Here is a 23699-nt window from a genome sequence, read left to right as displayed (position 1 = left end):
CTAGTAAATGTTTTAGTGGCAAGATTGGTCCTGTACAGTCTAATAGGCTTTTTACGCCTACTGTGAAATGCACCCTGCATAAGCCTACCAGTGGCTGCTGCTATGTTTTAAAAGTGGTGGGGCACATTCAAAATTACATGAAACCCTTTCAAAATAAATGTACCTTGCTTGATGATCTTCTACAGCACATGTTCAGCTGCAAACACAGCAGAAGCTCCTCCTGCCTCGCACTGCTTGCTGGACAATAGCATGCAAGCCAATCCAGGTACTGCTCTCTTGCTGCTTACAATGCCATACAACAAAAGAGCAGTGCTAGGATTGGCTGGAGCAGGCAAACATAGCACTTTATTGGACACATACTGGGCTGTGCCTTTACTTCTCAGCTGCCTTTGAGCTGTTGATTGCAGAGGCTTAAACTACACGTCAGGTTGGCCACAGTGAAAACACCCGCCAAACTTTACAAGCACAGTCCAGTTAACACAGCCTCGGGTCATCCAACTGAACTGCTGTAATGTGATGAGGTAGTGAGATCATGGGGTCAACCCCTCCACGTCTGCAAACTGCACATGAAGTTCGCGTAGATGCTTTCAAAGTTATGATCCTGTAGAAAGGGGGCTGGAAAGAGATCTCTACATATTTTCTATTTTTTTTTTAAGTGCAGAGTCTCATAGTTTTCTCATGAGCCGAGAACGCTGCAGACTGACAGGTTGCCATGTACCAAGGCTGCCAAGTTTGATTCCAGCTAAGGGTGGGCATATCTCATAAAGTTTCATGCCATGGAATTCCTCTGAGTTACAGACAACCTAAGCGAGATTCCGCCAACGGGCAGAAAATATGCAGCTTGCGCTGAAATTTAGTGCAAGTGACACAAGAAGCACTGAAAATCAGGGTGAATCGCTCCATGCGTCACACAATCGAATTGATTTTGTTGCCACTTGAGCAGACCATCTACTCGAACTGCAGCCCTCTTTGACTGTGGACACTCGCATTAGACAATCACACTAGGGCTCGCCAATTTGCATATTCTGGAGCCACGCAGGAGAAAAATTCCACCATGCGGTGATTGGCTGAATTTTGCCAGAATTCCATGTTAAAGAGTCACATGGAGGGCAAAAAATCTGCTGGTTTTACGGGTGGAACAGAACATTCCACCAACCCCTAGTTCAAACTCATGCATTTTGAACATACTTCCTCTCTCTCTCAATCTATTGCAGCTTTTTTGTCATCCTTGCTTTCTCCGTTTGACATATTATTCTCGTTTTCCTTCTTGCCATATTCTCTCTTGATATGAGTCAAACTTTGATGATGAAAAATAAACCCCAGTCCCAAAAATTGAGTGCCACTGTGGCAACCACCGGCATTGCCAGTGTGCCATGGGCCTAAATGCAAACAAGGAAAAAAGGGCCTCCCTCCTCTAGTTTCTCCGGTGAAAAGAGGTCCTATTTGGATTGCAGTAGCTCTCTTAAATCCCTAGGCTCTGGCGCCACACCGGCATAAATCAAGCACTGCCTGTCCACCAGCACAAATTAAGCCCGCCAGCATCCCAATCCCTGTAGTGCACTTCACCTGCAGGGCCCCTCGCTGTTCTCGTCCTCGGGACCGCGGCACTGTCAGCCCCGAGTCCTGGCCTTTATTGTCCCCACTGACCCCCACCGCTGCCCCAGCTGTGGTCTGAAGCTCCTGATGGCCCTCGGACACGCGAGCCACCTCATTACCTCACCCAGAAATTCCCCGCTGCCGCCTCTGCTTGGAATGCCGCCTCCAATTTTAGATCTGTTTATTACACAAACATTTATTTTTAGGCCTTGGCCGGTTACTGCGTGAAAAACGCGGGAGTTTGTTTAAGAATCCGTCAGAGAGTGGCGCAGGCTATAACCACAAGATGGAGCAGGGCTGCGCCGGTGCTGAGAGGGCTACGTGCAGCAGAGAGAGGAGCATACGCCGGGACTGGAACCCTCGGGTAAGGCGGTCGAAGTCCGACAACCCCTGCAGCCCCGTCCCAGGTCTGTAGAGGTACCAAGCGGCGTACATTCTCTAACACTAAAGTGCGTTTTCAGTGTTCTCTGAAGGCCGCGTGCAGATGTCAGCAGGGAGCGTGGCAGAGCCTGACATCTGGTTTTGAAGCTGAAGGGGGCCCTCTGGGCGACTGGGCTCCGTGGGTTGTCCGCAGCACAGGCTGACTCTTTCCTGCACCCGTCCAGCACCCCGTCTGTGCTCCGATCACACAGCGCCCCGACTCTCGCAGTTCCGTGACCTCTCGTCTTGAAGACTTCTGCTTTGGGATCCTGTTTTCCTGCCGTGCTCCCCTCTCCTCGCTGCACTGGTAGCAGATGGGAGAATCCATCCCTCCTCTTCTCTTCGCTGACGCACAATGTCACCTCCTTATCACTCGTACCTCAGACACAGTCCCCGCAGCTCATCACTCTAGCATAAAGCCAGCTCCCTCCTTATTCCTCATTCCTGAGACACACTCGATACTGCAAATCGACCTTACTCACACTGCCAGCCCCCTCATTGCAAATCCATCTGCCCATCTCTCACACGTCAGACCCCCTCATCACACACACAACAGAGAGTCCAGAGTGCCCATCTCTCACACGTCAGACCCCCCTCATCACACACACAACAGAGAGTCCAGAGTGCCCATCTCTCACTCTCACAGGTCAGACTCACACGCACACACCTCAGGCACAGTCGACAGTGCCTATCACTCACACGTCAGACTCACAGGCACACACCTCAGGCACAGTCCACAGTGCCCATCTCTCACAGGTCAGACTCACACGCCCACACCTCAGACCCAGTGCCCATCTCTCACTCGTCAGACCCCCCTCATCACAAACACAACAGAGAATCCAGAGTGCCCATCTCTCACACGTCACACTCACTCGCACACACCTCAGGCACAGTCGACAGTGCCTATCACTCACACGTCAGACTCACACGCACACACCTCAGGCACAGTCCACAGTGCCTATCACTCACACGTCAGACTCACAGGCACACACCTCAGGCACAGTCCACAGTGCCCATCTCTCACAGGTCAGACTCACACGCCCACACCTCAGACCCAGTGCCCATCTCTCACTCGTCAGACCCCCCTCATCACAAACACAACAGAGAATCCAGAGTGCCCATCTCTCACACGTCACACTCACTCGCACACACCTCAGGCACAGTCGACAGTGCCTATCACTCACACGTCAGACTCACACGCACACACCTCAGGCACAGTCCACAGTGCCTATCACTCACACGTCAGACTCACACGCACACACCTCAGGCACAGTCCACAGTGCCTATCCCTCACACGTCAGACTCACACGCACACACCTCAGGCACAGTGCACAGTGCCTATCACTCACACGACAGACTCACACGCACACACCTCAGGCACAGTCCACAGTGCCTGTCACTCACACGTCACACTCACACGCACACACCTCAGGCACAGTCCACAGTGCCTATCACTCACACGACAGACTCACACGCACACACCTCAGGCACAGTCCAGAGTGCCTATCACTCACACGTCAGACTCACACGCACACATCTCAGGCACAGTCCACAGTGCCTATCATTCACAGGTCAGACTCACACGCACACACCTCAGGCACAGTCGACAGTGCCTATCACTCACACGACAGACTCACAAGCACACACCTCAGGCACAGTCCAGAGTGCCTATCACTCACACGTCAGACTCACACGCACACACCTCAGGCACAGTCCACAGTGCCTATCCCTCACACGTCAGACTCACACGCACACACCTCAGGCACAGTCCACAGTGCCTATCACTCACACGACAGGCACAGTCCACAGTGCCTATCACTCACACGTCACACTCACATGCACACACCTCAGGCACAGTCCAGAGTGCCTATCACTCACACGTCAGACTCACACGCACACACCTCAGGCACAGTCCACAGTGCCTATCCCTCACACGTCACACTCACACGCACACACCTCAGGCACAGTCCACAGTGCCTATCACTCACACGACAGACTCACACGCACACACCTCAGGCACAGTCCAGAGTGCCTATCACTCACACGTCAGACTCACACGCACACATCTCAGGCACAGTCCACAGTGCCTATCATTCACAGGTCAGACTCACACGCACACACCTCAGGCACAGTCGACAGTGCCTATCACTCACACGACAGACTCACAAGCACACACCTCAGGCACAGTCCAGAGTGCCTATCACTCACACGTCAGACTCACACGCACACACCTCAGGCACAGTCCACAGTGCCTATCCCTCACACGTCAGACTCACACGCACACACCTCAGGCACAGTCCACAGTGCCTATCCCTCACACGTCACACTCACATGCACACACCTCAGGCCCAGTGCCTATCACTCACAGGTCAGACTCACACGCACACACCTCAGACCCAGTGCCTATCACTCACAGGTCAGACTCACACGCACACACCTCAGGCACAGTCGACAGTGCCTATCACTCACACGACAGACTCACAGGCACACACCTCAGGCACAGTCCACAGTGCCTATCAGTCACACGTCACACTCACACGCACACACCTCAGGCACAGTCCACAGTGCCTATCACTCACACGACAGACTCACAGGCACACACCTCAGGCACAGTCCAGAGTGCCTATCACTCACAGGTCAGACTCACACGCGCACACCTCAGGCACAGTCCAGAGTGCCTATCACTCACAGGTCAGACTCACACTCACACACCTCAGACCCAGTGCCTATCACTCACAGGTCACACCCTCTCTTCACATATGCCTCAAGACACAGTCCAGAGAGCCTGTTAGTTCCATCTGGTGCCATAACACTGTCGCCCATATGGTCCCCTGCCCTCTACGCAAGGGGGAGGCTGCAAAACCTACCTCCTCCTTCCTACCAGTTACAGGCCGGTTGGATAAAAACCAGTGTCAATCCCCATCCCTTTTCTCTTCTCCTGGGCACACATATCCCACATGCAATCATTCCACCAGCTTCTTCTTAACACCTTCATCTCCCTGCAGTTGCTGGATCTGCGTTACCTTCCTCAGCTCCCCCCTTACCTCTGTCTAGACTAACCAGCTCCCTGTCTTCTGATTCCTGGCTGTCCATAGTCTTTTCTTCTGTGTTCACACCACCTTCTTCTCTTCTTGCTCTACAGCCCCTCAGCCATCCCATGGTCATCCTTCTTCTAAAGAAGGATGGTCTATTGCCCCCCTCCCAGACTCTTGGGGTTTCTTCTGCATTTCTACCACCGTTAACTTAAAGGCAGCTATGTTTTCCTCTGCACCTATGGCAACTCCCGTCACTTTCCCTGATTACCCATAGTCACTGAAATCTTTGTTTGACTAGAAGCTCTTTTTAAAGCTGGTGGCACACTGTCCACCTCTGCTCTTTTTACCGCCAGCTTCTTGCTGACCACCTTCAGCAGGAGTGTTCGGTGTGCACATCCAGGTGAGTCTACTCCTTCATAGTGTACTCTCGACTGAAATCTCTGTCCATTACCCCGCTCTCTGCCCGGCACAGCAGGCCTACCACTAAGAGCAGATCAAGATGGACCCAGCTTCAACATGTGGCCTCAGAGCATCTGCCTCTGGAGCTGCTCACTGGTTGTGCTAAAATCACTGTTTGGCTGTGAATGTGATCCTCGGTGCTGCCCCTCAGGGCTGGCTTTAGTGCGGGTGGTGCCCGGTGCAGCAACCTTTTTGATCCCCCCTCCCGACCCCAAGACCTCCTCCTCAGATTCCCTCACTACCACGCTGCAAAAGGGTCCCTCATCTCTCCATAGCCCCTCTCTTGAATACATTTAATTTGTTTAAAAGCACTGGTAAATGCTCGCTTTACTAATGCACTTAGGAATCCACTTTAAATAGACATCTGTTCTTTGCAGCAGGCAGTAACCCTCTGCGCTACCTTATAGTGTCACTAGACAAAACTCTGATCTCTCTCCAGCAAGAACATTAATCAAAAGAGTTATCTTGAAATTTGTATTGCTGCCTGAAACCTGAGAGCACAAGGAGCTCTGCATCAGCTACTTTTAAATAAATCGTAAGTTATTGCTAAACACTGCTCCCCCACCTGTGGTCAGCGCCTAGTGCAGCCGCACCGGTCGCTCTGCCCTAAAGCCGGTCCTGCTTCCACTCCCTTCTGCCTACTTACAGAGGAGGGGTGCAGCGGGTGTGGCTCCTCCTTCTATACCTCCAAATTCAATAAAATGGGTTACACCGAATATTTGAATGACTGGACTGCTGTCTTCCTAAGGACCTGTTACTCCTTTTTCCTGCATTTTGGGCCTCACTGTCCCCTACTGACCCCATAATTTTTCAGGACCCCCCAACCCCTGCTCATGTTGATGAGGGTTCCACTTTGGACTATGGGCAGTGGTGGCTGGTATTTGCAGGCGGTGTAATGCAGCCTGTATGGAGAACATGCAAAGTGTGCAAGAATATTGGGCCGGCCCTCTAGGGCAGGCCAAACATGCATGCGCACTTTAGGGAGTGCAAACCACTCCTCACCTCCCCTGCTCTGTCAGCAGAGCAGCCCCCCCCCCCCTCCCGCCTGTAATGCTGCTGCAACAAGGAAAAAAACAAATGATAACTTAAAGTTATAATTTTATTTTTCCTTTAGTGACACTGCTTAAAAGAAGAGGGGCGACTGACTTAGCAGAAGAGCCGCCACTGGTGGGCTACCTTGGGTCCACCTCTTGACTATGATTTAAAGCACCACTACTGACCTCGCTTCCCTCTGCTCTAGTGTTTTGGGTGACCAATTTCTATCCAGTGCCTCCCCATATTCATGGGGATTGCTCTCTTCATGGTTCATCCCTTCCCCCCGTAGTCCTGCCCCTCTATGAAGGGGGCTATGAATCAGGATTGCCACTGGGATCCCTGTTGATGCAATGCTTTTGGGTCGACTTCTGCCTCTAGGCTTCCTCGGGGTCTCTCTGCGGGTGGCGTAAACCGTGGTCCGTCCTGCCACAGGCAAGGATTGCGGTCATATCAGGAAAATCAAGCGTAAACTCAGCGCACAACACCCTAAAACAGGCCCACAATCATCCCAAAAACTGGCCCACACAGTGACCTGTCAGACTAGCCCTTCTGCCACTGTTAAATTGCACTATATGCTAGTCTGTCCCTGGCGTCAACCAATCGGCCACCCGTAGATCCGCCAGGACAACCGTGGTTTCATCTGCAGATGGAGCTTAGCTGTAATAAATCAATGTAGTGGGAAAATAAAGCCCCGCTGGAGCCAAGATGACATCATGGCGGTGGCCTCCTCGCTGCCATGTCATTCCATCACACTTGTACCCTCTCTCTCCCAATCCCTCAGGGTAGAGGAGATGGGACATCCCCTAAGGAAAATTGTTGTTGGCTGTAAAGGGAGGACTAGTTGAAGGTGTCATGCCTAATGAGGGGTATCCTGGCAGGTACGGATTTTGATATTCGTTCCCTCCCTCCCTATCCATTGCTCACTAGCTGCACCTACCTTACTCCCCCCAGTGCTTAATTTGTAAATATTAAGTGCCAGTGCTCTGGCCAGGAGGACACTGCAGGTTGCACCACCCATCACCCCTTTTGTCACTGCCAAAACAACTACTAACCATCTATCTTGCATGTAAATGCGATAGGTCAGATTGTTCCAGGTCACCAAACCTAAAGGAATGGCTGGAGAGACAGGCATTAGTAATTTTTTTTATGTATATCGTTTTGCAAAGCAACTGTTATACAGCTCATCTCTAAATTACATGAGCAGCGCCACCTTGTGGCAGACTGCGCTAAGTGTGGTGTTGACAATTAGGTGCTGGTGCTGAGCACCGGAAAACTCCAGCTTAAATTAAGCACTGACTCCCCACCCAAGTCACTCATATCATCCCTAATGTAGGACAGTGACTGTTAGTAGCTGATATTAAAGAACTGCATGCAAACTGCATAACATAGTTAGGCTGTAATGTTTTTTCCCCCCCTCTTTCATTGTCTGTTCCCAGAGTTGCTAAAAAGGGTTAGTTTGACTCGATATACATTCTTATTAGTATAGCCAGCCTTTACCAGTGCCTTAAAATAAATCAAATGTGTGTGAGAGAGGGGCTAGGGAGAGAAGAGGGACAAACGTGCTTAATGGTAGTCAGGGAATTCAAGGAGGATGCCATAGGGGGTGGCGGGGGATGGGGGGGGCGGGGGTGCCACCAGCTCTACAGCCAGCCCTGATCAGGCACATAGCAGACATCCTGTTCCCTCCTTTTTCTGTAACCTCCACATAACGCCAAAGTTCCCACTCGCTCGCTGAGCTCTGTTTTCCCCTCACAATCATCCCATACGTCACCCTCGTGCCTTGTGGCACATAAGAGGATATTTCATGTAATGGGTGAAATAAAAAAGAGCGCAGCCCGCACATTTATTTTCAGAATCGAATTTGTGAGTCGCGTTGCTTCTTCATTATCACCTTCAGCGCGTGTGCTTCCGTTTGAGGCAAGAATGGCTGCCCCGCCCCTTCATGGCCTTGCATCTGCACCCGCCTTCCGGTTACTGGAGTATCTGCACGAGCTCCCACCAGAGTGCCAGGGCCTGTGGCCTGGGGACTTAAAGAAGGGGAATTCCAGAGGCATTTGAGACCTGAAGACAGTGCTTAATTTGAAAAAAAAATAAAAGCCAGGGCCCAACGTATTTCTCAGGAATCTACTGTAGCTGTCACCACTCACATCCCACCACTGTTGCCAAAGGCCAGCGCCAACATTACCTGCAAGCAATCACAATCAAACAAGTGGAATATTTTGGGACTATTCCAGGTCACCTCAAACTGTTGAGCTGGCCCAGAAGTGCTAGTTTGTCCTTTTATTTTTTAAAGTTTATCAAATTGTTAAAACGCTACACTAACTAATCTTGCTGGGAAATAGACACACAGAGACAATATGTGACTTTGCTGGTGCTTAAAATTAAGTGACGGTACGGAGCACCATTAAACACCAGCACAATTTAAGCACTGGCTAGAATAGGCAAAGTAAAAAAAAAAAAAAACGGCTACAAAATGTTCTGCAAAGTACGGTGTCGATAAACTGTATACTACTACCACTGCCAAAATGTAAAAGAAATGTTTTATTGCTCATGTGCAAAGAAGCCTCTCTTTCAGGGCACACGCAATTATTAATATCTATTTTTGCAGATTTATATAGCACTTTATATAGTGCAAACTCGACCCCAAGATATTGTAGCGCTTTTACATGAACACCAGTTACGTTGCACAAGGAGACACTTTTATTTTTTGGTAGGCGCCCGGCCCGGTTCTAGTATTTTTTCTTTGTGAGGGTCGGAAAGTAGTTTGGATGGGCCATGAAGATGAATGGGTACTGCCCAAAAAACAACACAGTATTTAATCAATATGATATTTTAAGTATTGGCATCTGTCTGCTTTTGACATTTTTAACAGAATAATCAGCTCCCAAGGTGCTACGTTCTTCGCTTTCTCTAGTGTGCTTCCCGGCATTGGAGAAGTGGGGGGACGCTGCATGCCTGAACTTTAACCCCTTCGCTGCGGCGGGAATTCCGCCGCAGCGCTAAGGGGGCGGGGCGGAAATGCGGCGCTCGCATGCTCGCGACGGAGCCGCTCCGTCACGAGCCGCGGTTGAGCTGTGCTCGTGACGGAGCGGTTCCGTCATGGCCCGCCCCGCTCAATGGAACGTCCAGCGCAGGCGCGAAGTTCGCGCCGCGCAGGCGCGCCGAGCGGGCCATGACGGAACCGCTCCGTCATGAGCACAGCTCAACCGCGGCTCATGACGGAGCGGCTCCGTCATGAGCATAGAACGGGTTAAGATGCAGAACTTTAGGACTACAGCATGCTCCCGGTCACGTGCATTAACAAAAATGTTTCTTTCGACATAAAGGGCCACTTTCCAGCCTTTCATGTTTAAAAAAAACTGCCAGCTTTTTACTATTTAAAAATATGATGCAATATGTCTAGAATCATAATTCATTTTTCTGGATATCAGTGCTGGTCATTTGTGCAACATACCAGCTACTAAACTACGGTAACTTCACACCTCTCCCTAGGCTTGAAAGTACCAGATATCAATACTGCCATTCATTTAAAACCGATAAGGGAGAGCCTACAGGGCTGCACTCCCCTGTGAAACATTAAGGTGGAAAACGCTTGCTTTTGAGTTCTGAATGCCCTTGGGTGGGCCAGGGTATTCCTTGGGTGGGCCTGGCCCACCCTCTAGAACCGGGCCTGGTAGGCACAGGGAGATTAAGTGATTTGCCCAGAATCGCAGTATGCTGAGCTGACGCTGAGACTTGAACCTGGATCTTGAGCTCCGGAGTCAGAGACAATGTGTAAGCATTTGAAGAAGTAGAGGTTAGTTTAATTTTGTCCTAAAAGCATGCGGCTTACCCGAGGGACGATGTACTTAGATCAACAAAGTGGCCAAAGGGAGAAATCAGCTGAAGTGTCCTGAAGTTTCACTCAACCCACTGCTATTCAGAGAAGTTGATTTCTGGGTTGTTGAGGTCAGGAAATGCAACTTTTAGCAACTTTTCGCTTCTTATTGTTTAGATCAAAATGAAAGTTAAGTTAATTTTCCTGCAAATCATAGGTCAGAGTGGGACTATGATTCTAAAAAATGAGCCCTCCAATATTAGATTCGAAGAAGTGCCTGCCTTCAGCGGAGCATTTCTATTTTTTTTCTGAAATGTCACTCCCTACAAATAATAAATTGGTATCGGCCACATGCATCAACCTATTTAGGAAGTGCAAACGGTGCGAATCGGTAAATTCGGCCGTTTGCGATTCCTAAAAGTAAAAGGAATTTCATTCCTCACTGTTTCTGCCCCTGAGACGTCTGAAAGGTATTGTTCCTCACCGTGGTACCCCAACAGCACCCAACGGGCTTTATTTCTCACCGTGCTACTGCAGTGATTTCTCACAGGATTTTTCCCCATTGTGGTACCCTAGAGTTGTCTAAAGGGGTTCATACTCACTGTGCTACCACAGGGAGCTTTGAAGGGGTGTGTTCCTCTTTGTTGTATCCCGGCTTGACCAGCTTTGTTTCCGCCTCTGCTACTGCAGAGCTGACTTTAATGGCTTCCCCTCAGAGATGCCTCAAAGGATCTATTCCTCACTGTGCCACCAGAGATACATGAAGGTGGTGGCTTCTCACTGTGCCCCCTTAAAGACATCTGAAGAGGTTTGTTCTTCACAATACTCCCCCAGCCACCTCTGAGGTAGATTTTGTCTCCATGTGCTACTCAAATCTCAGATCTATCTGGAGAGCTTCCTTGCACAGTCGTCTGCATGGGTCTCTATCAGCACACCATGCTTCTGTCATAACATGTACCGGAGATCTATGCCTTGGCTATAGAATGATCAATAGCAGGCTGCCAAGATGTCCCTGCTTGGAAGGACTGCTTAGGGATTGATGATTTTCTAATCCCATTATTGGCTTTTTTCAATCTGCGTATTTATCTTTTGTTTTCAGGGGTTTACATGCCTTCCCTTTATTTACACTGCCGATATGGATTTCTCGCTTCCCTTCGTAGCCTTGTTTGCGTGTCTCTGGTCTCATTCATAGCCATCTATGTATCTATGTCATGAAACCTTGGCCTTTCTTCCATGTCTGCCTCTGTTATACCTGTATCTGTACCTAAAACTGTGTTCAATACTCTCCTTTTCTGTTATAGTGGTTTAGGCATTTTTTTAAAACACATTAATTTATTGAAAAATAATGGATTTGCAGAAAGAGTAAAAGAATTATATGAAATCAGTACACCATTATAAAAACCTGGCTGTTTGCATCCATCTAGCACCTCCTTTACCATACCTGGATCTGGCATGTCTGCAAGCGCTGGGACGCCCCGTCGCTGGGGTAGCCATGCGCTATACAAGACCACATAACATAACATAACATAACCATGCACCCGTTTCGAATTCACCAGACATCATTGAAATAAGTGGCTGTAGTTCTCAAGTTATCATTGCGACAAAAAAGACAAATGCCATCAAACATTATCACCCCTCTCACCATGTCCCTTCTTGCAACTGTATAAGTCATTGTAACAAACGCAACCATAAGCCAACGGGCATATTTCAAATTTGTGCTAGACAGAGAAATTGCATTTAACTGCTGCGAACAAGCACAATAGTGAACATCCTGTGTCAAAAGCGATTGAGGGCTTTCAGTCTAGGCAGATAGGTCCACAGCGGGTGGTCTTCTATTAGGAAATTAAGTAACGCTTGCCAGTAAGTTTCACAACCTGTGTTGTCCTCAGTATGGTTCTTAGAGAGTTTTCCATAGCCATGTGATGCCTAAGCCGAACATTCCGCTGGGTGATGTCAGGCGGAACTTTTGCTTTTCAGGATGAGGCAATATTTATTTTTGCTGCACCCAAGCAGCTCCAGATAGTCCGCACCCCCTTGTCTGATGCCAAAATTCTTACATGGTCATTCAAAGTATGCTAAATGACAAATCCTACTGGATAGGATAGCCCAATATTGTTTTAAGGTTTTTCAATATTTTCCTCCAGGCATGACCACTATATATGTCATATCTCCCAAATTACCACACTCTTGCCAACATAGTGGACTCACCCCGAGAACGAGTTTTGCAACTCGACATTTAAAACTTGAAAGTACATGTCCAACATTTTAAATACACTACACCAAGACCTTTGGGCTGTTTAGTCCCTACCCAAGGGATGAATGATATGTATTTAAAAGGAAGGTTCCGCCCTGGCAAGAGGTTTATCTGTTTATCTTGCTAGTTCAAAATGGCAGTTTAAAACTCCACATACAGGCTGTCAAAATATTCTGAACAGAAAAGATCACTAGGTTATATGTTCTGTGTTTTATGTCTTGTATGTGAGTGAGTCGTCCTTGATGTTGTTTATCATTGGCGTAGTGACCCAATCATTCATTGCTTTTGTTTGGTCAATTTTTTCTTTGGCCTTGTGGCATAATATGCAAAATTGTCAAATTGTGTTATATGATATATGTGGAAAACAAATTGATTCTTGAAAAATAAAAATATATTTTCGAATAAATTTCGAGGAGGTAGACAGTAATTTGTTTGTTAATGATTTGAGTCTTATAATAAGGATCAGTACAGGCAAGTTTGCTGTTTTTTGTGTTTTTTTGCAGGCCCACTAATAGCATTAAATGTACATGCCCTGCATATGTGTAGTATCTCTTTGCTAGGGACCTATAGGTAAATTAAATGTGCCAAATGGGTGTTTGTCAATTTTACCATTTTTAACGGAGAGCACATGCACTTCATCACTGGTTTGCAGTAGTAATGTGTGCAAAGTTCTAAGGCCAGCAAAAATGAAGTCAGCAAAGACAAGAGGATAGAAGGCAAGAAGCTGTGGGACCATGCCAAGTATGTCTGATCCAACATATGCTTATGAATTTTTAACCAATCTTCTTACTAGACTTAGGGGAGCTTCATGCTTGTCTCAATATGTGCCAGATATTTGTACAGCCTCACTCAGCAGTTTCAAAGTCTTATTTACACCATTGTCCTCGTAGGAGTAGAGTAGAAGTGCGAGTGAGATACCTGGGAAAGAGAGCACTACTGAAGTTCCCATGTGCGTGGAAAAGCTACAAAGAGGTAGATAATGCTGAAAGCAATCAAATGCAAACCCCTATACAAAGGCTGGTGAAATTAGTGGGAGTTAACGCTGCCTGGGGGGAAAAAGAACACTGTGCTTTTTAGTTTTTCCTGCTTGTTGATTTTACCTCTCAGTTTCAAATTCTCTGGGTCAGAATGAAGGATAAGACCAGTTTCATATTTAATGCATGGTAAAACTGCAAGCTTTTTTCTCATTCCAAGCTCTAAAACTTGTAATCCTGGCTATTTCCCGATGCAAATCACCCCAGGACTGGACTAGGGAAACACCCACTACGCCTGAACCACAGCCAAACTCCAGAAAAGACTCCAGTGCATTCAAAATGCCTCGGCACGACTCGTCCTGGACATCCCCTGACACAGCCACATCTCCAGCCACCTGAGAGACCTGCACTGGCTCCCCTTCAGCAAGAGGATCACGTTCAGACTCCTCACCCACGCACACAAGGCCCTCCACGACATGGGCCCCCTGTACCTCAACAACCGCCTGACCTTCTACGCGCCCACCCGACAGCTCCGGCCGACCAGCCACGCCCTCGCCACCGTACCTCGCATCCGCAAAGCCACCGCCGGGGGAAGATCCTTCTCCTACCTAGCAGCCAAGACATGGAACGCCCTCCCCATTCACCTTCGGCTGATCCAGGATCACCTTTCCTTCAGGAAGCTCCACAAGACCTGGCTCTTCGAGCAGTAGCGGACCCCTCCCCCCAGCACCATGAGACCCTACCGGGTGAGTAGCGCGCTATACAAATGCCCATGATAGATTGATTGATTGAGGTAAAACCAGCGGAAACTTGTGAAGGGAAAAGTTGCTTCTGGCTGCAGAAAAATTTGTGCCAAGCTTGGAATCTGAAATCAGGTGTGAAAACCTTTTGCATCTGATTTCAGAATCCGAATGCACCTTGGCTCGATGTGTATGGTGTGAAACAGTGAAATAAGGGGAGCAGGGTTCATCAAATCTACCAACAAAACATGCTGTAGAATACTAAGGGAACACTTCATGGTGTTAAAGTAATTCAGCTAACAGAAGGCATAACACAGAAAGAGAAAAATACTCATTGTTTTTCGCGTCTCCCTCTCAACATATAGCCTATGACACAGAAAGGGCACCATTGCATGCTCCCCAATACATGCTCATCTCTACATCCTACTCATCACATACCAGTGACAGATAAACACCTTGATGTCCATCATCTCTGCCTCCAACATGTGATGTTACTGAATCCGAGAAAGTGCTCTTGGTATATTGGGTCTTCTCTCAACAATTGGTGTAATATAGATGCATAAATTACTCAAAGTACATCATCTCTCCTTAAGCACACAGTTGAACCTAGATGGAGAAAGGACTCTGGATCCCTTGACCCTTCCCTAGTACAATGGTGGTCTGAGCCATGTTTAAAGGGGTACACCAGTGGGTGGCACATGATGGGTGGTACATGATCATCTCTACCTCCAACTCATGGTGTAGCATAAACAACGCTTGATCTATTGTATCTTCCCCCAACATAGGCCTCTTATACTCTATCTCCTGGTGTTCCATAGATGGAGAAAGGACTCTCAGTCCCTTGAGTTTTCGGCAGCGCATGTGCATCTCTACCTCCAGCTGATACTGTAGCTCCAATGGAGAAGGGCTCACTGTCCATGGGTATCTCTGCCTCTAACTCCTACTGCACAGTCGCAGCTGGCATATCTCATGGATGGGGGGCAGGCACTGGGTCTCGTGGGGTGGGGATGGGCGAGTTGTTGCGAGGGAAGGGGGGGTCGCTCAACGATGGTAGGGGGTTTAAATAATATATATATAATTTTTAACTTACCTTACCTGGGTCCCGCGTCCTCACTGCTGGGTCTGCTTCTCCCTCCACAGGAACAGGAAGCTGGCAGCCTCCCTCCCCTCCCCACAGCGAATCAAAACACTGCAATGGCAACGTTGTGATTGGTTTGGACACCGACCTCACAGACGTCTATGGGGAGGCCATTTTCTCTTCTTGCCGCAGCCTACATGGCGAAAAGGGCTTTGTGCGCATGACTGGTTTGGTCGGTCCCAGAGGGCCGACCAAACAGTCAGGGCCAGCCGAATTGGGCAAGCCACTCCTTCCCTGCCCTCGAGCGGAAGCCCCCAACCAAACCCTTCTTCTTTCTCGCAGTGCAAGAAGCAGAAACATAAAATTGTATGTGGGGCGACGCTCCTCCGCCCACATGGAGGAGCCGCCCCTGGTAGTGCAATATAGCCAAGGAAAGAAATCTTGGCAATAGAGACCAGAACCTCCCAACACTCCACCCAAAACCACACTCACTCCGTATCTAACAACAATTTTCACCTAGATGTCCATTATCCACACACCTTCTACCTTTGCAGGGAATTTGCCTCTCATTGTGACCTCTAAAACACTCTCTTGCGCAGGAGTGTCTAGTTTAGTTTCAGGAGGGCTAGATCTTATTTAAAAGACAATCCTTGACTTTGTAACTCAGATTCATTCATTACAATTATACACAAATGTATCCTATGTAGAAATCACAGGCCATATCCACCATTACATCCCTATAAACCTCCATTTCTTAAGCACAGTTCTGCACCAACAGTCTGGTGGCTAGCCACTGGTACCAAGAAACAGTGGTCTGACCTATATCCCAAATACAAGACAGATTCAAGAAGGGGTGACCGAAAAAAAACAAGTTGGGCCAAACAAAAAAAATAGGGTCACTGCTACCTGATATGAAATTTGCAAACAAGATTTTTCAGTAGAACTGCTTAGTGCTAAGTCAAATTGCCCTGGAGTGTAGACCTAAATTGCTGCCTAGTACCCGGCCGCCAATCTCTGCAGTTGTTAACGAAATATATTCCCCACTGTAATAGCGTATTATGTTTTTCCACAAAACTATGATTTATCACGTGTCTGCTAGTGACCTGAATGTTAGGTATAATGCGGCACCACACATTAACGTTGCACTCGGGTCCATGTCAGACCCCGATCTTCAAAGGTAGCAATTATTCACTGTAGTTTCAGGACAGAGTCTAATTTTGAGTAGACTAAATAAATTAGCCAAAGGATAATTGTAATCTTTAAGTACGCATAATTTGTTTTAGTGAATGCTCTAAATTGCATATCTTTTGTCCAGGTTTTGTGGTGATGACAGTTTTTAAAGATTTTCTAATATATTCATGCACCTATTTCTGGGTAAATGAGAAAAGCTAAAGAAAAGATTTGGATGTGAATTGATTAGAAAGAACACAGAGTCATTAGCAATTAGTGTTCTCCCCTGGCATATGGTGCAGCATGGCCAGACAGAGGTGTAACACAGGCCCATGGGCCCTCGCAGTGCAGGGGGTCCCCATTCATCAATGGGGCCCCATGCAGCCCAAGGTCAGTGCATATCTGTGAGGCATGGGGGACTCTGGGGCCCCACAGCACATTCTTCAGGTGGGCAAAGAATGGTCTTCCAGTACAAGCACACTGTGTGTAAGAGTCGGGTCCATTTGATTGTGTCCTAAAGTTGAATGCATTGTGTTGAGGGCAGCCACCCACTGCCAAAGTAATTATCTTTCAAAGAACCATGGGCAACATGTAGTAAAGGAAGATGCAGAGTCCACTGTAGAAGATAGGTTCCTTTATTGTAAGTTTCTTCCAAGTTATTAAGTACAGAAGTAGACAAGTAAAACCCCACCAGGAGCTAGCTGTTAGCAGCTCAGCCTGAGATGACCAACTGCCACAGACAGGAAGATAGAGACACTGTGAGCCAGAAAGAGTCACCCAGGCATTCTATTATGTCACAGATGACATAGCACAGTCTATCAGGTGAAGAGCATTAGAGAGGACATTTACTACACAACACATGTTTTTTACTTTACCTGCAAGAGCCCGGCTAGCACCTTCAGCCTCATAGTCTGAGACTTCAGCCTCATGGTCTTATTGTCTCAGCCTATAAAGACCCAACCAATGAGAGCCCGGGTAAGATAGTGAGTGCACAGCAGACATTCCTTCTTTCTGCTCACTCCTGCCTCCCTGCTCGAGCCGAGATGCCTCAGTCAGGTTTCTTGTGCCCTGCCTGATGCTGAGTGTCGGTGCTAGGCATGCCCAAAGCTTAGAAGGCAGAAACGTACAAGCAGGGGTCTCTGTCTCCTTATCTGTAGGGAGGCCTGCCACCACACTATGTGGCATGGCTTCAATGAGTCTAACTAGCTGATGCGCCGCCGTCCCCCTGCTAATCACCACCGGCCATTGCTGGCATTTGGGTGCAATCCGTGTGTATTTGTCATGAATTGTCAGCTATGTGTTAAAATAAAATAATTTTATTTAGGAAGAGTGAAACAACTAAAATTGAGTGCTAAAATGTGTGCAATTTAATAAAATTGGAAGCTGGTGCTTTAGAAAAATTATTGCATTTCCACAACATAGTTTAGGTTTGATTTATAATTCATGCTGAGTTGACACTTATATTACTGATGTTATTACCATTGGTCCCCCTGGGTATTTTGCTAGCATTTTTATTTTATAACTTCTGTGCACGCATTTCATCCTGCATATTGATACAGATTTCATGGCATGTATCACATTATTAATGCATTGTCCCTGTGTCTCCGGTGTCACGTGGTCTGTGACGTGCAGTTGTGATGTTTCTCAAAAGAGGAGCTCCATGAGTGGGGTGAGATCTCCCCACCTTACCAAAACAAACGCAGTCTGCTTCCTCACTATTCGTCTGCCCCACTTGACTGTATTTCCTCATCTCAGTCCATCCATGCCTCCCTATCCCAAAACCACCACTTGTCTCTATGTGGCACCCCAGTTCTTTACCACTCGCCCCCCTTGCCTCCGAGTCGGAGTCTTCCTGTCTCAGCCTCTTTGCCCCCAGGTCTTTGGCTAACTGACCCATATCACATTTTCTCCCATCTCATAGTTTCTTCTTCCTACCATGTATTTGTCTCTGTCTCAATGCATGTTGTCCCATTTTTCTACTCGCCCCAGTACATCCATGGCTCATTGCTTGAAAGGAGTGATATCCTTGCTCTGTCCTATTGGTGTCATTTTGTTCCTGTCCTCCTGTCCCAGAGTGTGTGTGTGGCTTCTAGCTCTGGTGCAAGTGTTTTCAAGCGTGTTTATATCCTTGTCTTAGTGGGACCATATGTGGCCTGTCTGTGTTTGCTTTTATCTCTCACTTAAAATAGGTCACATTAATATGTTAGTTGTTCAGGTTTACAGAGGAATGCTACGTTTAGTCTTCTGCAGTGAAATATGCTGGAGATCTGGAGATCTAGGTTGAAGAGATTGCTGGATGCCACCTAGACGTTTAATCCAGGAAGTGGTGTGTCTCTTGTGCAAGGAAAGTGGCAGGGAGTAAGCATGTAAATCAGTTTTCCAATATTGATTTAATAATAGGATATGTTTTTGAATCTTAGGACCTCATTCTATGAATCATGTGCTTGAATCTGCAGCCTTTGAAAGGATTATTGTTAGCAATGTTCGTTCTTGGCATAGGTATTCTAATGTTTGAAATTCTGATGGCTGAATGGGAGGGGGAGCGTCTGGTATTCGGTGACTTTAACTGTATTATGAATTACGACATTGATACCACCAGACGGGGGGCATTTAGGAGGATGCGTAAAACACAGGCTGCAATCAGAGAAATAGGGTGAATCCACAATATTAAAGATGCCTGGAGAGTACTACACCCTGATGTTGCAGGTTATACCTACTACTCAGCCGCGCATAAACTATGCTCTCGTATAGATATGACCTGGGCGTCGGATAATATTTTGGAAACAAGTAACATGGAGATTTGCCCGCGGGTCACATCAGACCACAGCTCCATTATTCTTTCTTTTAAAACACTAACAAAGAAATTAAACTATCGTTCCTTTTCATTCCCAAGATATCTGATGCTTAATGCAGATTTTATACTTAAACTTAAGTCACATATAAAAGATTTTTGGGAATTTAATATTGGCTCAGCCTCGCATAATGTGGTATGGGACTCTTGTAAGGCTAGCATTAGAGGTTTTACTCAGCAGTATATATTTAGACAGAACTCTGAAAATAAAAAGACTATTGATGATACTATAGCGAAAATATTACATGTAGAAAAACAGTAGGCGGCAGCGCTCTTACAGGGGTCTAATTTAGAAGGTGAATTAGGTTATATCTTAATTGGTCTCAAGTCTGCTATAAAACAGACGCTGAGAGAAAAAAGCCTTATTAAATTGCACAAATATCGACTTTCCCAGTATGAGGGTGGTGAAACAATAGGAAAAGTATTAGCTTACAAGGTGGCAGAAAGTAAGGATAAAACATTAGTTAGGACAATTAAAGGCCCCGATAATGTGACATATAATAATCCCACTCAAATACTTGAACAGTTTGCTAGATACTATAAGGATTTATATACTCCTGAAAGTCGACCAGGGCCTGACGACATTAATGTATATCTACAGACTAACGAAGTGAACTGCATTGATGAGGAGCAAGCAGATTTGCTGAATAAAGAAGTTACTTTTGCTGAGATCATATTGGCAGTCTCTGCTCTGCCTTCAGGCAAATCATCAGGGGAAGATTCGATACCGTTAGAGCTTTACAAACATTGCATTGAGGAATTAGCCCCTATACTTAGTCAAGTGATCGGATTTATGGGATAAGAGGGTAAAGCCCCCGAGTCTTGGATTATTACGCAAATAATATTTTTCTTAAAGAAGAATAAAATAGCGGATGAATGCGGGTCATACCGACCAATTTCGCTAATAAACACCGATGCGAAGATATTCGCCAAAATATTGGCAAATCGACTTGCTCCAATAATCTCTGCTCTGGTATCCCCACAACAGCATGGATTCATACCTGGCAGGGACACTATGACTCATATAAACACGGCTTTTACAGCCTTTGATGTTGCTAAGGTTAGATCCACCCCACTCGGTATGATATTATTAGATGCTGAGAAAGCATTCGACCGAGTGGGGTGGGATTATCTATGGGCTGTGCTGAACAGATTTGGCATCAAGGGTTCATATATGCAATGGATAAAGGCTCTTTACGATAATTCTCGAGCAAAAGTCTGCTATGCAGGGACACAGTCGGGTACATTTTCTATCTTGCGTGGTACCTGTCAAGGGTATCCACTGTCGTCCTTATTATTCACTCTGTCTATCAAACCCTTGTATAATACCATTTTCATCTGGCTTAGACACTCTTAAAATGACGTTATATGCAGATGATATCACGGTTTATTCTACGAATATAGCTGAGGCAATGACAGGGATCATTGCGGAGGCCAGAATGTTCGGTGCAGTCTCTGGCTACAGGCTGAATATCAATAAGACAGAAATAATAATGAATTATAAACCAAAGGATCCAATTCAGGGAGTGTGCAAAACCGCTATCAACTTGGGAGTTAGAAATGTCTGCTTGCCCAGAAGAGATAGTTATGCTGAATTATGAATCATTGCTAAAAGACACAGCTATTACTTTAAAAAAATGGCATAAGGTTACACTTAGTCTAATTGGCAAAATTAACTTAATTAAAAAGAAGATTCTCCCCAAATTGATCTATCTATTTCGATCTATCCCACTACGTATTAATAATATTTTTTTAAGAGCCTAGATGGCATATTAAGCAGTTTCATTTGGGGCTACAAAAAAGCATGTCGTGCAATTGAAATACTTAAACTACCTTATGGAAAAGTCAGCCTTGACTTTCCTGATTTTAAAATATATTTTTGGTCGGCATTTCTAGGGCGCAGTCGTAGCCTGATACACCCTAACAAGGAACCTTTTTTTTTACTATGCATTTATGTTGGGAACAGAGTCCAAAATGTTCTTATACTGTATCAACGGCCCAAATTCTTTCAAGAGGGTTAAATTTAAGATTGCACGAGACATAGCATATATCTGGAGGGCTATTGTCAGTAAATTCCAAATACCGATATACCATCCTAAATTACCCTTATGGGACAATCCAGCTCTCCCAGGAATTTTCCAGGATGGGGGAGGGAGACATTGGGCACATCTGGGTAGTGAAGGCTTAGGGGACTTATATGATAATACTGGATTTTCAAATTTGGGAGACTCCAACTTCTCTATAATGTTACGGAGAGCATGCGCCTAAAATATTATCAAATCCGAGATTATTTTTTACGTTGCCTTAAATTTACTGAACTGACGGATTCTAGTATATGGGAATGTATTACCTAAGCTAAAGATAGATCACTGATTAGTTTCGCATACAAAAGATTTAACTCTCAAAAAGAAGGTGACTGTGGGAAATTAGCTATACGGTAGAGTCAGAAACTGGGGTCTACCATTACTGCTAATTCTATATCCACTGCACTGGATACTATTCGAAAATCAGTATACTCTTCCAGTTTAAGGCTACAATCATACAGAACTATTTGTTCTCTTTACTACACCCCTGCACGTATCTCGAAATGGGCAGCAAGTAATTTAAGTAGCGACCGGACTAGATGTCCAAAATGTGATTTATACGCAGCCGATTTAGCACATATGTTTTGCTCATGCCCATTATTACTAACATTCTGGGGAGGACTGGAAAGGATTGTGTCTCATAAACTTAATAGATCTATTTCATTTACGGTTACCGATATCTTACTGGGCCCACAATCATGTGATTATAGCCTGAGAGAACTTATCAGTATTATACTGGCTTGTGCTAGGTTAGCTATTGCTCGAGCATGGATCGCACGGGGATCCACCATCGATAGGAGAATGGTGGGCCATAGTTAAAGATACATACAACATGGAATATGCACTAGCTAAAATCAGGGGTGTAAGAGAATTATATAAACTAGGAAAAATGTGGGGAGAATTTGTTTAAGAATTCGTATAGGAACTTGGTTAAGTAGCTTACAGCAAGCTATGCTTGTTTAAAATGGTTTTGTTTTGAAGGCTACCCCCACCCCCCTTATCACTCACAAAATGCTTTAATCTCTGTAGTATGTTATACGTGCCTTTTTGCTCACTGTTTTCTTATTTTGTATGGTGATAATGTTTTTCTTTCTTGCTGCAACTCGGACCTCACGTCATTAATGAAAAAGAAAAAAAAAGAAATTCTGATGGCTAATTCTAGCTATGAAGAATACAGGATCTGCTAACCATGTACCGCCTCTCCCAGATTTATCTCATCCGCGATGTCTCAGGAATCTTTCAGTTCTAGAGTACAGTTCCCCTTGAGTCTATGTTTATTTAAACTCAATGTGTTCCCTGTCTCTGTGAGGTTCCTGTCCCATTGTTAAGGTGGTCTCTTGGTACTGACTGTTTTCCTCATTGGGGGCTCTTGGTAATGTTGCTTGCAATAGTTAGCTAGGATTCCTTTATTTTCCTTGATTGTTAGCTGTGGTCGAGCATGTATGCTCACACTTGGAGGCAATAGGGGGTTTGGCCTCAGATATACCAAAACACAATTGTTAACACAAAATACAAAGATGTAGGTCCATCAGGATTCCTAGTTTGAAAAGTAATATGTCTTTAATATATAACCAATAGCAACAGACCAGTTACAGGAGAAGACAATGGTTAACACCTAAGGTGTCTAGCATGTATGGTCGATGGCCTCAAGCCTCAAGCCTCAAGCGTATCCCGCTACCCAGAAAAAGTAATGGAAGATTTTCGGATCCTTTCACCAAGAGAGCATGTTTTTTGTCTTACTATGTGTTTACTTTTTCACGTCTTTGTGAACTAAGCCATACACAACAGCAACAAGTGCGAACCCAATTTAGCACCACAGGCTAAGTTAACATAGGGTTAGGAATACCCAATTAGTCTGAGAGAATGATATGAGATGAACGCCAATCACGTCCCAATTTGAATAGGTATAGTGATGTGACTGAAATGTTTCCATATTACTTTTCAAGCCAACATTATTTTGAAGTTTGACCTGTGCCAGGAGGATCCCTTGGCTCAGAAGTACTTGTTGGGGCCAAAGGTAGATTTCAGAGCCCTGCTCTTGGTAGGGACCAGTTACTATTACCTCTTTCTTCCGACACCATCGTTCTAGTTCATTTCAAACTCATATTTCAAAATGTTGCTCATTATCAAAATATTTCTGTGCTGCAGAACTCTAGTGGTCCCACTGGCCTGGCTCTGGTGATGTC

The 23699-nt window shown here is 46.1% G+C and overlaps 1 protein-coding gene across 3 annotated transcripts in view; it reads left to right on the top strand.

The window, feature by feature from the left end:
- Nucleotides 1–23699, top strand: part of LINGO1 (leucine rich repeat and Ig domain containing 1) — a 922926-nt gene that overhangs the window by 842560 nt on the left and 56667 nt on the right. Inside the window, exon 1 of one of the 3 annotated variants that reach the window (XM_086959296.1) lies at nt 1869–1960. The exons of the other annotated variants lie outside the window; for them this stretch is intronic. Coding sequence (XP_086815422.1) covers nt 1883–1960 — 78 coding nt within the window. The 5' untranslated portion in view covers nt 1869–1882. Of the gene's footprint in view, nt 1–1868; nt 1961–23699 lie in introns of those variants that run through there. 3 annotated transcript variants of the gene reach the window in all.

This window comes from Lissotriton vulgaris, chromosome 2_2 (genome assembly GCF_964263255.1).
Source record: "Lissotriton vulgaris chromosome 2_2, aLisVul1.2, whole genome shotgun sequence".
In the NCBI taxonomy this organism is placed as follows: domain Eukaryota; kingdom Metazoa; phylum Chordata; class Amphibia; order Caudata; family Salamandridae; genus Lissotriton; species Lissotriton vulgaris.
The sequence above is the reverse complement of the archived record's forward strand: the minus strand, read 5'-3'. Positions and strand labels throughout refer to the sequence as shown.